General features: G+C 41.3%; 1 protein-coding gene across 2 annotated transcripts in view; it reads left to right on the top strand.

Moving 5' to 3' along the window:
• The window catches only part of arhgdig (Rho GDP dissociation inhibitor (GDI) gamma), a 69,120-nt gene that overhangs the window by 47,773 nt on the left and 7,274 nt on the right, over nt 1-14,073 (top strand). For both annotated transcript variants that reach the window (XM_052021324.1, XM_052021322.1), the window contains one exon: nt 5,784-5,867. In XM_052021324.1, coding sequence (XP_051877284.1) covers nt 5,784-5,867 — 84 coding nt within the window. The remainder of the gene's footprint in view (nt 1-5,783; nt 5,868-14,073) is intronic.

Below are 14,073 nucleotides of genomic sequence, written 5' to 3'. Positions count from 1 at the left end.
TTTAGATAGGCACATGAACAGGCAAGGAGTGGATGGATATAGACCACGTGCAGGCAGATGGGATTAGTTTAAATTGGCATCATGGTCAGCACAGACATTGTGGGCTGGAGGTCCTGTTCGTTTGCTGTATTGTTCTATGTTCTAATGCCCCTAATGTATAGGTGAGTGGTGGAATCTGGGGTAACTGATGAGAATGTGAGGAGAGTAAAAAAAGGATTAATGTACGATAGGTTGTTGATAGTTGGCTTAGACTTGGTGGCCTGTAGGACCCGTTTCCATGCTGTATCTCTCAATGACTCGTTGGTTTCCTATGAGAGTTTTTAGAAAGGGTGAAATGTTGAAAAATCTCTGAGCATTCACCATAATTCATTTTTGTTGAAATTGGCACGGAATGTAATAACACATGCTTTTGGCAAACAGCCCTGTTATTTATTTCTTGTTTCAGCTGACACTTGAATCCTGTCCAATATATTGATTTTAAGAAAAATAACTTTTATTAAAGCAGATGCCAACTGCACTGAGTTGAAAGAGACCCTTGCTCGTTATTGGAAAGATGAAATACATAAACACCACTGATTGCAAAGTATTTTCTTCCTTGGAGATGATTTTGGTTGAATCGTTGCATGTTCCATGTTTCCAGCAGCATATGTACCAATCAAATACCACTCAGAGATTAAATTCAACTATTTTAGAACTTTAATGCATCAAACCAATTTTATTTTGACAGCAAGATGTCTGGTGCAATTGTGGATTGTTCTAAATTAAAGTACCCCAGCTAGCCAAAGCTGTAGGCAAAATCATGTTGCAACTATTTTCTTCCTCAAGCAGATTGCTTTTATTCAACTTTTGATTAAAATAATGTCTCAGACATGAAGCATTACTTTTGAATCAATGTAATAAGATGTTTGGTGACTTCCTTTATTGTAAAGGGTGCATTGCCACACTTATGAAGAATAAACTCTCAGTCCCTTCCCTACTCAATTCTTGTTCATTCACCCAATGCCATCTGACACCTTTAAAGGGATGGGTGGACAGGAGTTGCAAATGTAGGATTAGTGTGGGATTTATAAACATTGAAAGAGAATGAGTTGTTGACAGAGCTGCAATATGATTTTGCTCCCAGAGTCTAAGAAATCCATGAACTCCTCACACTTTGTGTTTGATGCCAAAATAGAAGAAACATATGAAACAGGTGCTTTAGGGAAAAATGGAGGTTGGGATAGCCCTACACCTTATGATGATCACACAATAATGGACGGTTTCAACTAAATAAAGCACCGTGAAGTTAATGTGGTTGAGCCAGATTTGGAGATTGATAATAAGGCCAATTTTGTATCATATCATTTTGTGTTTAATTCTTTTGACTTGAGACAAATGTGGTAACAAATTATATGTGAGGAACACAGCCTCAGAATAAAAGAACGACCCTTTAGAACTGAGATGAGGAGGAATTTCTTTAGCCAGAGGGTGGTGAATCTGTGGAATTCATTGCCACAGATGGCTGTGGAGGCCAAGTCATTGGGTATATTTAAAGCCTTGATTAGTAAGGGCATCAAAGGGAACGGGGAGAAGGCAGGAGAATGGGGTTGAGAGGAAAAGATAAGTCAGCCATGATCGAATGGTGGAGCAGATTTGATAGGCTGAATGACCTAATTCTGCTCTTTTGTCTTATGGTTTTTATCTTCTGAACCAACTGGGTGAGACTAGTTAGTGGTTTGCCTATATTAAGAACCATTAAATTTTAATGCAATTTTTAAAATTTAAATTAAATTTTTTGTATTCCTTCCATGAATTACTTCTAGGTTTGACCATAGTTTGTCATCTTCCATATTTTTTATTATCTGTTATATAGCCTGGCCGTTATCTATTTTTGATTGACTTACATTCTCCTAAACAGCGCTCTCTCAACTTATTTACTTAACTTTTTGAAGAGACCCCATTCATGTTTCTTTCAAATTCCTTCATTTTTTTGAAGCTTTCACAGTCTGCCGGATTTTTGTTTCTTCTTGCACTTCTGCAATTCTTGGGGGCCACTTTTCCTGGGTGGTCTAGGACCAATGAGAATCTGATGTGGCCAGAAAAGGGCCCTGAGATGCATAACCCATTCAGGCTGATTTTATTGCAGCAAAAACAGAAAATACTGGAAACACCCAGTGGGTCAGGAATTAGCAAGAGAAACAGTTGATGTTTCAGGTCTGGGACTCTTTATCAGAACTAGGAAGGACTGAGAACCTGAAACATTAACTGTTTCTCTTTCCACAGATGCTGCCTCACCTGCTGATGTTTCCAGCAATCTCTGTCGTTACCTGCATTTTTTTTTACTTTATTGCAGGGTAGCTTCTGGCAAATGAGTCAAATCATGTGTTAGGAATCCCCATCCCGAATATCATTGAAGTTCTGATTGACAGTTGCCTGCAGATGCTCATTAAAAAATGTTGTGTGCCATTTTTCAGGTTTGTGCTTCAATTACTAATTCCTCCTAACAAGCAACTGTATTGGAGTAAGCAAATGGAAGCTGAGAATTTCTAGCACTACTTAAAGCGATGCTGTGTTCACTTTAAGTTGGCATTAGACTGTACAGCAAAAGGGCTTTTGAGACAAATCAACAGTCTTTTCTGGAACTCTTAGCAACATGCCATTAACGTTTTATCTGGAGAGTTTTGAGTCTTAAGTTACAGTACCTTTTTGAGTAGATTGTAGTAACAGAGCGTTTGGCTATATGTGTGTTGTTAGCCAACTTCTATTCCCAACTCACCTCCTGCCTTGATCTGGAGGACAAATGGGATGAAAACAGGCAATGGGAGAGATGGAAAGGAAGGTGAGGTGGGCTCTTTGCAGCTATAATCAGATGGTATTCCTTCTCCAGATACACTTGTGTATTGCTCCCAAGACCCCCTCTCACTTTATAGCTGGGACATTCTGAACTGTCCCATAATGTGTCAACCAATTGATGATACACCTCTTATGGAAGTGGGCCTTTGGGGTCCTCATTTACCACTTCCCAAAAATGTTCTAATTGATGCTTGAGTATGAAACCTGGAGATATCTTCTTCATGCTTCCAAAAATGCTTAAATCATGTTAATCATCAAATGCCCTAAAAAGATGGTCTTAAACGAACCTTTAAATGTATATCTTGTTAGCACATCAACCATTTCATGCCTATGTCCATCCTTTCATCAAAGTGACCCCCTGTTCTTTTAACTTGAAGCTGTAGCCTCTTTCATTGACAATGTTTGCTACATAAGTGGAGCTTTAGCTTTTCAGATTTATGTATTGTTTTTATATTGTTCTAGGAACCTAGCTGAACACATCTGAATGTTTCTTTGTAGACTTCCTCATTAACAATTCAGCTCATTTCATTGTGGTCAATTTTCACTCATCCCTTTGAGATTTTCCTTGACTAAATTTAAAATATTAGTTTGTGACACTTCCTTCTCTTTATCAAATCCAATACCAATTCACTTGTATTGTGGTTACTATTTACAAGGTTCTTTTTTTTTCCTGTGGATTGTTGACCAAATTGATTATATTATTTTTTTTCATTATATCCAGACAATAAATAATAAGTCAATTTTACAAAAAGGGGGTGGGCATTAATTTGATTGCTGCGCTTGGAAATATATTCATTGTGTTCTAGAATATGATAAAGTAAAGCTTGGGTGGTAATTTGTTCTCAGACATGTTGTCAACTTTCTGGAGACGAAATTCATCTTGGGCATTAACACAAAGCAAAGACAGTGAAATGCCATCCTGTTTCAACACGATTCTTGTTCCCACTGAACTGATTCCAATAGCGGCTAGCTAACATGAATGCTCATAGCCTCAGCCAATGTGGAAATGTTTGTAATGGGAATTTCTTCATGGATTTTCAAAAGTCAAGACAAGTCAAGTTTATTGTCATGTGCACAAGTACAGTGAGGTACAGGTACAATGAAAAACTTGCAGCAGCATCACAGGCACGTGGGTACAGACAGCACACAGAATATAAATTGTATGTAAATTATACGGGACAGTGAAGAGAGAGAAAAAAAAGACCGTGCAAAAAAAAAGACCTTCGTGCAAAAAAAAAGATACGATCAGAGGTGGTTCATAATGTTCTGTTGCTAAGGTAGGGTTAGGGTTGTGGAGGCCAGTTCAAGAACATGATGGTTGTAAGAGAACAAGAGGTTGCAGAACAAGAGATTCTGCAGATGCTGGAATCTGGAGGAACTCAGTAGGTCAGGCAGCATCTATGGAGGGAAATAAACAGTCAACGTTTCGGATTGAGACAGTTCCTCCAGCATTTTGTGTGTGGTTGTGGGAAGGTAGCTGTTTCTGAACCTGGTGGTATGGGACCTCATGCCTCTCTGCCTCCTGCCCGAAGGTAGCAGCAAAAAGAGGGCATGACCCAGATGGTGGGATAGTGAAGTTCCAAATAGATGGGTAAACAGAGTTTCTGTTGATTTTCTGTAAGTTAATGTGGCTGCTTTGGAGAACCTGCAAAGAAACCCTGGCATAGATCCTTTATAAGCTTTGTAAATGGTTACCTGAGGAGCTCTTGTCCATTAGGGAGTGCAATTTTAAAATAATGCCCATCAACTGCAACTTGAATGATGTTTGAAAGACTAATGTCTAGAAATTCATCCCCTGACAATAGTGCAGCTGCAATTGTATAGGTTGTTTAGTGCTATAAATTAGGACAAATTTCTAGGTATTTGGAACATAGGAAATGAAGTGAGGAAATAAACTAGAAGTTCAAATTCACATTTAAAATAAGAATACTGTAGTAAAGTGCAGCTTTGTCTGAACTACTGTTGTATTTAAGGTTGTGTTTTTGAAGCAGTTTGTGAAACATGGTGCCAAGTTACACTTAATGGTAATAAAATTGAATGGTGACAGGTGACGAGGAAGCAGCAATGCATTTACTATTCCAGGTCATTTTCATTCAGAATACGATGTAAACCAGCAACAAACACAAAATGCTGGAGGACTGTGTCCTGGTGAAAGGTCTCAGCCCAAAACGTCGGCTGTTCATTTCCCTCCATAGATGCTGCCTGACCTGCTGAGTTCCTCCAGCATTTTGTGTGTGTTACTCCAGAATTCCAGCATCTGCAGTCTCTCTGTGCCTCCATTTTGCTGCTACACTGCGAAGTCTCTTCGAGGTATGCCTACCCTGAAGAAGTTTTCTTCCTCTCTTTGACAGGAGTTCAGTGAGACCCTTTCTCACTGCTCCCCATCGGTGATCGCTGCTTCTCTCCGGCTCTTCGACCACGTGCTCGTCCAGACTCACTTCCACAGCCACGTGTCCTTCCTAGGCACTTGTCTCCGCCGCCGCCTTGTGCCACGTGGCTTCCAGCTCCGTTTCCAGGCCTCCCAGTTTGGCCACAGCAAGGATCCCACGTACCTGTGTTCTATTGACTGCTTCTCCCTCCACTAGTCCCGATGAAGGCTCTCGGCCCATAAGGTCGACTTTTCATTTCCCTCCATAGATGCTGCCTGACCCATTGAGTTCATCCAGTATTTTGTGTTTGTTGCTCCAGATTTCCAGCATCTGCAGTCTCTCTTGTATTTCCCACAATGTAGACCAGCGTGCCTACTTACTTATGGCCATTTAAAGTCTTGTCAAAGACACCTGTTACTCTTTTTAGCAAATAAATGAATGCTTGAGGAACTTTGTGTTGATGTGATAATACTGTTGCTGTGCTATTGTACCGAGTTATGTAATTATCCAGAAATATTGTTGTGCTTTATGGGAAAAAGCCAATTTTTTTAAGCTATTCTGACATGTATTTATCATTTGCAGATCCCAATTTACCCAACGTTCAAGTAATAAGATTGACCTTGGTCTGTCCTGTGGCACCTGAGCCCATTTTTATGGATTTAACAGGTAACATTTTTTTCTGCTGTGTTCTTTCCATTCCACTAAATGAGATGCCATCAGGTTGAAATGAACATGTATGAATTCATGGTGAAACTGCACTTAGCTGCAATTTAACTTGCCATTGGCTCATCTGGATGTCAGAGACATCAGGTTTAATTTATTCCAGTGTTCATCCCTATGGACCTTGAAGAGTTATAATCATAATTGAGCAATAAAGTTGGTACATTCCTGGGTTCTCCAAAACTGATGTGCTGGGTGATAGACAGTTTATGATTTGTTAATTAGGAAAGCCACAAACGTGGTGGTCAGATTGTAAGGCCAATGGTAAACCTCCATGGACAGTGCTTTTAACACTTGGGCCATTAGGGTGGTCTCCCCTTCCAAATGTCCATAACATCAGTCAGCCTGCACCCCTGCTCTGATTATATGATTTGGTAGATTTCCTGACACAAAGCAGAGAAGAATTCTCTGTTTCCAGTTCAGCTAAGTAGTTAGAAAATGCTTTTTGGCAGCCAGGAAAATAGAAAAGGTCCTGTGATTCCCTGAAGCCTGTTGCGGAAGAAGCCTTTGGCCCTTCCAAATCAGGGTCTCTGGAAATCCCACCCTCAGTTGTGGTGGAACCCCATTGCCTTCCATGAACCTAGGTCACTGTTGTAGTCTTCCTATTCTTGTCTCTAGACTTCTCCTCTCACTGACTGGTGGGAGGTCAGATTCAGTTGGGATTCCAAAACATTTATATAAATAAGTCCCAGCCATTAAGATGGGTTTGTCCCCAACATTCCCAGTCCCTTGAAAGGTTCCAGCTGCTTGGGTTTGAAAGGTACTGAGCCTGCTCTCCATTGGAATTATCTCGGTTTTCTGGTGCTGCTGAGGCAGTGCTCCTTGGTTAACTCTGGCCTTGTACACCCTACGTGTTGAGCATGGCTTTCCATAACCAGCTCCCTCCCCTCATGTCTTCTGAAATTCACCACCTCCTGAGACACCTGCTGCCTGTTTTTCGTCCAGCTACTCAGGACATGTGATGATTAGAGAAAAGTATCTGCGATGATAAATGGCAAAAGTACGTGAAAATATTGTTATTAAAGCTGGCGACACTTTATTGGCGAGCTGCCTGGGACTCCCAGCAAATTCTGCATCCTAATGCTTTTCCATTAATGAGTCTCAATATGAGGTGGTCTGGGGCCAAATTGTTCCAGTGCAGAGTTTGTTTGCTTGGCAGTAGAACTAAGATGCAGCACTTAGCATGGGTGTGAGTGTTGAATGATGCACAGGACCCGGCTGTGATCTCTTTAACCCTTCTATCTGCCTTCCAAAATCACCCACTGATGTTTATGGTTCAGGCTCACAGATAATGCACAAATATCTAAGAGCTGCCAATACCATTGGCTCAGATACCGGCACAGCATGATGCTTACTGTGACATAGAAGAGAGATCGGCAAGTGGTGAATGACTGGGCAAGAATGGTGTATAGGCAGCAAGGATTAAGGAATAAGGGGTGTGGGGTGGCATGTGTTTTGCCCAGTGTTGAAGACTTTGATGGAGCAGGTACAGATGGGCACAATGAGATGCCTGGGTCACTGGCAGACGGCCTCAAAGGATCATGCGGTAATCCAGGTCCAACCTTAAACCTGGCTTTGTGCAGTTGCATGCTTATTGTGACAGTGAAGGAGGCCATTCAACCTATTGGGTGCATGTTGGCCGCCAGCATCTCTATCAGTTCCATTCACCCTCTTCTTATTTCCCTGCAGCTCTGCAACCTTATCCCCTCACATGCCCATCAATTCTTCTTTGGTCCTTTTTGTCACTAACCTACAAAGTTCATCAGTTACCCGACTTTCGAAGTGTGGTCACTGTGAGTTAGGAAACATGGTGCTATTTTATCCACAGAAATGTCCCAAAACAGTGAAGTAGCTATGATCGGATAATGTTTTTGGGTCCCTGGAATTGTGAGGCTGCAGCACTAACAGCTGGCCACCATGTTGTTCTCAATGCTTTCAACATTTGCAGACCCAACCACCAGGCAACTTCTGAAGTTTCAGCTTCCATTGCATCATAGTAGTCTTACAATGACCAAGGTTGCATTGGAAGATCTGATTCCTGCCATGTAAGCTCACACTGTTGCCATCATCCCTCTGGATACAAGTGTTCAGTGAATCATCAAGTTTGATACAGTATTCCAACAGCTCATCCTGAAGGCTGCTTGGATTGCAGATGGATCATGATCCCACCACTGCCACTCTCCCTTTGTGTCAGGTGATAACCTGTTGGCCCAGGCTCCCAGTTATGTGGCGATGACACATTTTGACACCTGACCTTCCAGGTCCACAGATTCTCGAGTTCATCTATTGTAAAGCACTTTCACACTCCTGGGGTTGTGAAAGGCACTTATAAAAGCTAGCATTTTATTTAAAAAAATGTTTTTCGCGGTCTTTTACTTAGAATTTCCTGATAGCTGCTGTAACATGAGGTGTGGATGTTGAAAGGTGACATCATCTGTGCACAAAACTAGAAATATCAGATTACATGATAAGAAATAATTTCCTAAGCACAATGTAGAATACCTATGTCATTGGAGAAGGCTGTCTATATTGCTGTGAATGATGGTGGTCAGTAATTGCTATTTTCTTGTTTGATGTGTGACAAGAAGATGTACTATAATCTGATCATTATTTAAAGGTCATTGTGATTGCTGGAAATTCAACTTTATCTCTGCTCTGTCATCTAACAGTGAGAATTTCAAGAGCATGGCTTATTTTTCATGGATAATAAATCCCTTAGATGGACATGGATTTATGGTAACATTGAACCATGTCATTTGGAAATATCCCATAAATTGGATTTCCGAGTAATTTGGTTGGCAAAATATGTGCTCCATCTGATCCAGGTTGATGCCCTAGAGGAAAGACAACAATTTTAGAACTAGAGATCATCGTCTGAAAATTAAAGGTTGCCCACTTGTGACAGATCTGAGGTAATTATTTTTTCTCTGAGGGCCATGAATCTTTGAAAGTCCCTTCCTCAAAGACCAGTGGAAAACGAGCCTTTGAATATTTTTTAGGCAGAATTAGATAGAGTTGGATAAGCAAGAGGGTGAAAGGTTACTGGGGATAAGCAGAATATGGAGTTGGGGTTATTATTAGATTAGTCATGATCTCACTGAAAGGCGGAGCAGGTTTAGGTAGCCAAGGGACCTGTGTGCTCATCCTGTTAAATTCATTACCATTTGTTACATGTGTGTTCTATGCAAGTCAAAATGTACTCAGTATCATCTCCCATTTAAGTGGAACACGCAGTGTAATAAAAATGCCTCAAAGGGCTTCGCAGGAGCGTTGCCAAATAAAAGAGCATTAATGTTGATCCATGGTGAGATATTAGAGCAGATGACAAGAAGTGTGGCCAAAGAGGTGGATTTTAAGGTGCGTCTCAAATGAGAAGGGAGAAGTAGTAAAGGAATTCCAGAGTTAAGGGCCTTGGTAGCTGAAGGCTTTGCTGGCAATGGAGGAGCAATTCAATTCAGGGATCAAGAAGCCTGGATCTCATTCTGGCCCACAGTTGTAAACATCACAATTCCTGTGGAAGGACTGCTGAGTTAAGTGTGGGTAGTCAGTGTCCAACACACTCACAGATTTATAAAAGTAAAGTGGGGGGGAATGAAGAGCTCATTTATTAGCACATATAGACACACATAATAAATTAGCATTGCTAGCTGTCAAATATCTGTAAAAGAAAGAAGTCTTTATCTTATGTGAGCACCCCATTAGAGTTAAGTTTAAAAGATGTGTTTTTGATGTTTGTGAACATTTATATTTGGATTTCTATGGGACAAGTTTATTCCACTGAAAGAGATTTCATACTGTCATTCTATGCTGGATTCAAATTCAGATCCCAGAGGTGGAAGGGCAGTGATGTGATCCACTTTATCATCCAACACCTCCCACTGATACAGTTAGTAAACCCAATATATATATGGTGGCTTTAGGAAGTATGTCATCCTTTAAAAGGAGTTTTATGATATAAAGGGGGAAACTTTTTAATCATTCAATAAAAATGAAAAGGTTCCATTGTTCTGTTCAGAGAGTCAATGGCTGGTAATAAAAAGTTTTCTTCATGAACTCAAACCTAACCAATTCAATATAGTTGTTTTATATATACTAATTGAATTTGTTACTGCCTTAATATTTATCGTGTTCAATATAGGGCTCAGCTGAATCAGGTTTTATTGTGTTTTTTGTTAAGCCCTCATTAATTTATTGTAATTTCAGCGTGATTAACATTTATTTTCATTGTTGATTTTGGGGAGAATTCTACATTTCTACAGGTTGGCATAGAATACAAAAATGCCAGAGCCAGATTTTGCTGACCTGATCTCTCACCTAGATTTGCTGCCCGTTGCCTCTACTACCTGGTCTGGCTGCAGAGGGATAATCTCACTAGTCCAAAGTCCCACAGTCCAGTTGCATGGTCTGAGCAGCAACTGGGCCTCCAGTGGCACAGTATGGATACCATGTTGCCAAAACATCCCTAACTCCCTTTGCTAGCTGGCAAAGCACTGCCCCTGCCGAGCAGGCTGTAAACATTGCAAGTGATTTTCAATAGTTTTTGTCTTTGGAAAGCAGAGACATTTAAAACCAAATAACATAGAAGTAAAACATTTTAAAAGGTAAAAGCTAAAAATAAATAACTAAAACACAAATAATTAAGAGCACTATACTACAGCAAAATGACTTAAGTAACTTACATTCCCCTTTCCTTCTTAATCTATAGCCCTACTGAATACATTAAAATCAATAGGATCTCACATCTTGCTCCAGGTGTGTTCTGGTGCAGTAGCCTAGAGGCAATTCCCGAGCATAAGTGCTGGAAAATCCCAGCAAGGCTCTGCTTCACCAATGGACCTCAGGAGCGAAGTGAACGAACAAATTCAGCTTTCAAATCTGACAATAAGTCAGGAACTTTCACTTTTGGCAGTCCATGCCTGGGTGCTTACTGTGGTTTGAACAGCTAACTGAACATCAGAACCGCTAACCTAACATCAGAACCAATTGCAACAGCCAGCCATTTTGATTAACATCTTATTAATGTTTTTATCTGATTGCCGGTTATTATAATCAGCTGTAAAGTGTATTGAAGGTAAATATTGGTGATTTTTCAGACTATAGCTTTTGTTAAGCTACACTGACTATAAATTTGATCTTCAACATTGAACATAAATATGGTCTTAACTTGAATCTGGGAGTTGCTTGAAATTTATTTTGTAGTTACAATTATTCACTTGATATACTGCAATAAAATATTTTTCTTCAATATAAGTGAATAAATAAGTTCAGATTTTAGTGTTGCAGTAGTAATTAATACAAACGAGATTGGACTGGACCAATGACTCCAGCTGTGGAAGTCCAATCTGCTTATGAAAAAGGTAACACCCTGAATTTGCATCATTTTTGAGCATTACCAATTGTTTCTTGGACCTGTAAAGAGTTCCACATGGGAGGGAATGAGATGAAAATTAATGTGCCCATTGTGCTAGTGAATGCCAATACTGTTTTAATTTATTCATTCGAAAGATAATGCACAGGACCAGGATTTATTGTCTGTCTTTAATTGCCCCATGAATGAAGTGACTTAGTGGGCTATTAAGAGTCAACCACTTCAGTAGGTCTGGAGTTATATTTAGGCCAGACCAGGTAAAGACGACAGATTTTCTGTCTTAGTAAACCAAATAGGTTCTTACAACAAGGTGGCAGCTTTTAACTGATTACTGATATTGGTTTTTAAATTCTGGAATTACTTAATTGCTTAAATTTAAGTTCCCAGCTAGCATGATGGAATTTAAGCTCTGATCAATAGCCCATGCTTCTCAATGTGGGTCTAATAACATAATCACAATGCTCTTGTATCCCTGTGATGTTAGCATATGACAAGTTTGTAATTTAATATTTTATGTATTAATCTTCTTGAAGAAGGGGTAATAAATTGTGTGGGGAGGAGATGTAAATGTTGGGTTCATGTATTTGTGGTCTGTTTCTAACCTGTATCACTATTTAAGCAGGTCTATTTTCTGGACTTTTAACAGACTTTTAAATCTGTAAAGTTAAGCACACAAAGAGACGTTTCCTTCTTTCATTTATTCTGAATCTAGTTTCATCAATGATGGATTTAATTTGTCATCTGCCACCTGACCAGTACCTTCCAGACTGAAGGTAGAAATATTTGTAACATTTTGCAGTCAACTTTCGTGCAACAGAAATTACTGAAGCTGAGTGTTAACAAGAGATAACTGTAGTCCTTTGGAGACCAGCAGAGTGAGAGAGCTCTGCTGGGACTGCAGGCTTCCATTGTGCAGGTTTCCAATGACTGTCTGCAGATGACTTTGTGGGTGTTGCATATCAGCTCTGCTCCGTACTGGAACCCATTCCCATATCGCCCAGTTATGTGCAACCGAAGGCAGAATTTTTTTATATTTCAAAAATAAACTTTATTCATAATAAAAACAAATACATACAAAGGAAGAAACAGTGCAAAAAAACTTTTACATTCATGGTCATTACATTCAGTAGTGTAAACTTTTGTTTTAAAAAAGCAGACAAACAAACAGCACCATGCCACTTGTGTGACCCCCTGGGGTGATATGCCCTTTTCATTGTTCAAGGGACTTCCCCACCCAACTCTGCCCCTCCATGTATGGTTGCAGAAGGGGCCTGTACTGTGGTCTTTCCCCGGTGCATCCCTCAGCACGTACTCCTGCAGCCTGGACTGTGCCAGTCTGCAGCATTCCCTTACAGACATCTCGCTGTTCTGGAAGACCAACACATTTCGGGCAGACCAAAGGGTGTCTTTCACCGAGTTGATGACCTTCCAGCAGCACTTGACGTCTGTCTTGGTTGTGTCCCTGGGAACAGCCCGAAGATCAGAGTGTCCTCTGTTACGCAGCTGCTGGGGACAAACTGGAACATGGATCCTTGCATCCATCTCCACACCCTCTTTGTCTGAGGGCAGCATGCACTGGGGATGATATGTTCTCTGTGCAGGAAGGATATGACCATGAGGGCCACCAGCCAAGTGAGGTCTTGGTGCTCGTTGGTGAGATCTGGCCATGAGGTGTTCTGCCAGATGCTTTGGACAGTCTGCTCAGGGAGCCAGCCACTGTATCCACAGTGTCCCTGACCTGTAGTGTCTGCAGGACGTTCCGTGCTGACCACTGCCTGGTGGACTTGTGGCCAAAGGTGTTTACTTGGAAGTACTTTTCCACAAAGGACAGGTAGTGTGGCAACAACCAGCTGACTGGGACGTTGTGCGGTAGAGGGGCCAAGCCTATCTTCCGCAACACCAGGGACAGGTAGAACCTCACCATGCAGTGACACTTGGTGCCCACGTACTTTGGGTCCACATACTGACTGATACAGCCACACGTGAAGGTGATCATCAGGATGAGGGCAGCATTGGGTACACTTTTGCCCCGTTCTCTGGGGACTTGTGCAACGTGACCTGTTGGACTCACTCCATCTTGGACCCCTGATAAACTGGAAGTCGTTCCAGGTGATTACCAAGACAGAGGAGTGGGGAACAGGGCACCCCTGTGCCAAACAGCCCTGAGAGCATATTGGACCTGATGACCAAGTTCTTTCCAGTTATCAACAGAGAATGCCATTTCCACAAACCTAGTTTTTGTTTTACCTTCCCAATCCACTCCAGCCAATTCTTGTTACATGTCTTAGCCCCTCTGAACCAGATCCCCAGCACCTTCAGTTAGTCAGACCCGATGGTGAAGGGAACATTGGATTGGTCGGGCCAGTTACTGAAGAGCATGGCCTCACTCTTTTGGGGTTGACTCTAGCCCCTGATGCCAACTCATACTGGTCACAGATGCTGATCAGTCTGCGAACTGACCATGGATTCGAGCAGAAGACGGCGACATCGTCCATGTACAGGGAGGATTTGACTTGTGTGCCTCCACTGCCTGGCAACATCATCCCGCTTACGTTCTAGTCCTTCCTGATGGATTCGGCAAAGGGTTCTTTGCAGCACACAAGCAAGATGGGAGAGTGGACATCCCTGCCTGACTCCAGACTTGATGGGGAAACTATCTTCTCCCACCCATTGATTTGGACTGCACTTCGGATATCTGTGTAGAGCAGTTCGATCCAATTCCTGATTCCCTCCCCAAAACCCATTTTGGAGAACATGTCTATCATGTACATGTGTGATATTCTG

This window comes from Pristis pectinata, chromosome 8 (assembly GCF_009764475.1).
Source record: "Pristis pectinata isolate sPriPec2 chromosome 8, sPriPec2.1.pri, whole genome shotgun sequence".
In the NCBI taxonomy this organism is placed as follows: Eukaryota; Metazoa; Chordata; class Chondrichthyes; order Rhinopristiformes; family Pristidae; genus Pristis; species Pristis pectinata.
Note: the sequence above shows the minus strand (reverse complement) of the source record. Positions and strands in the feature narration are given on the sequence as shown.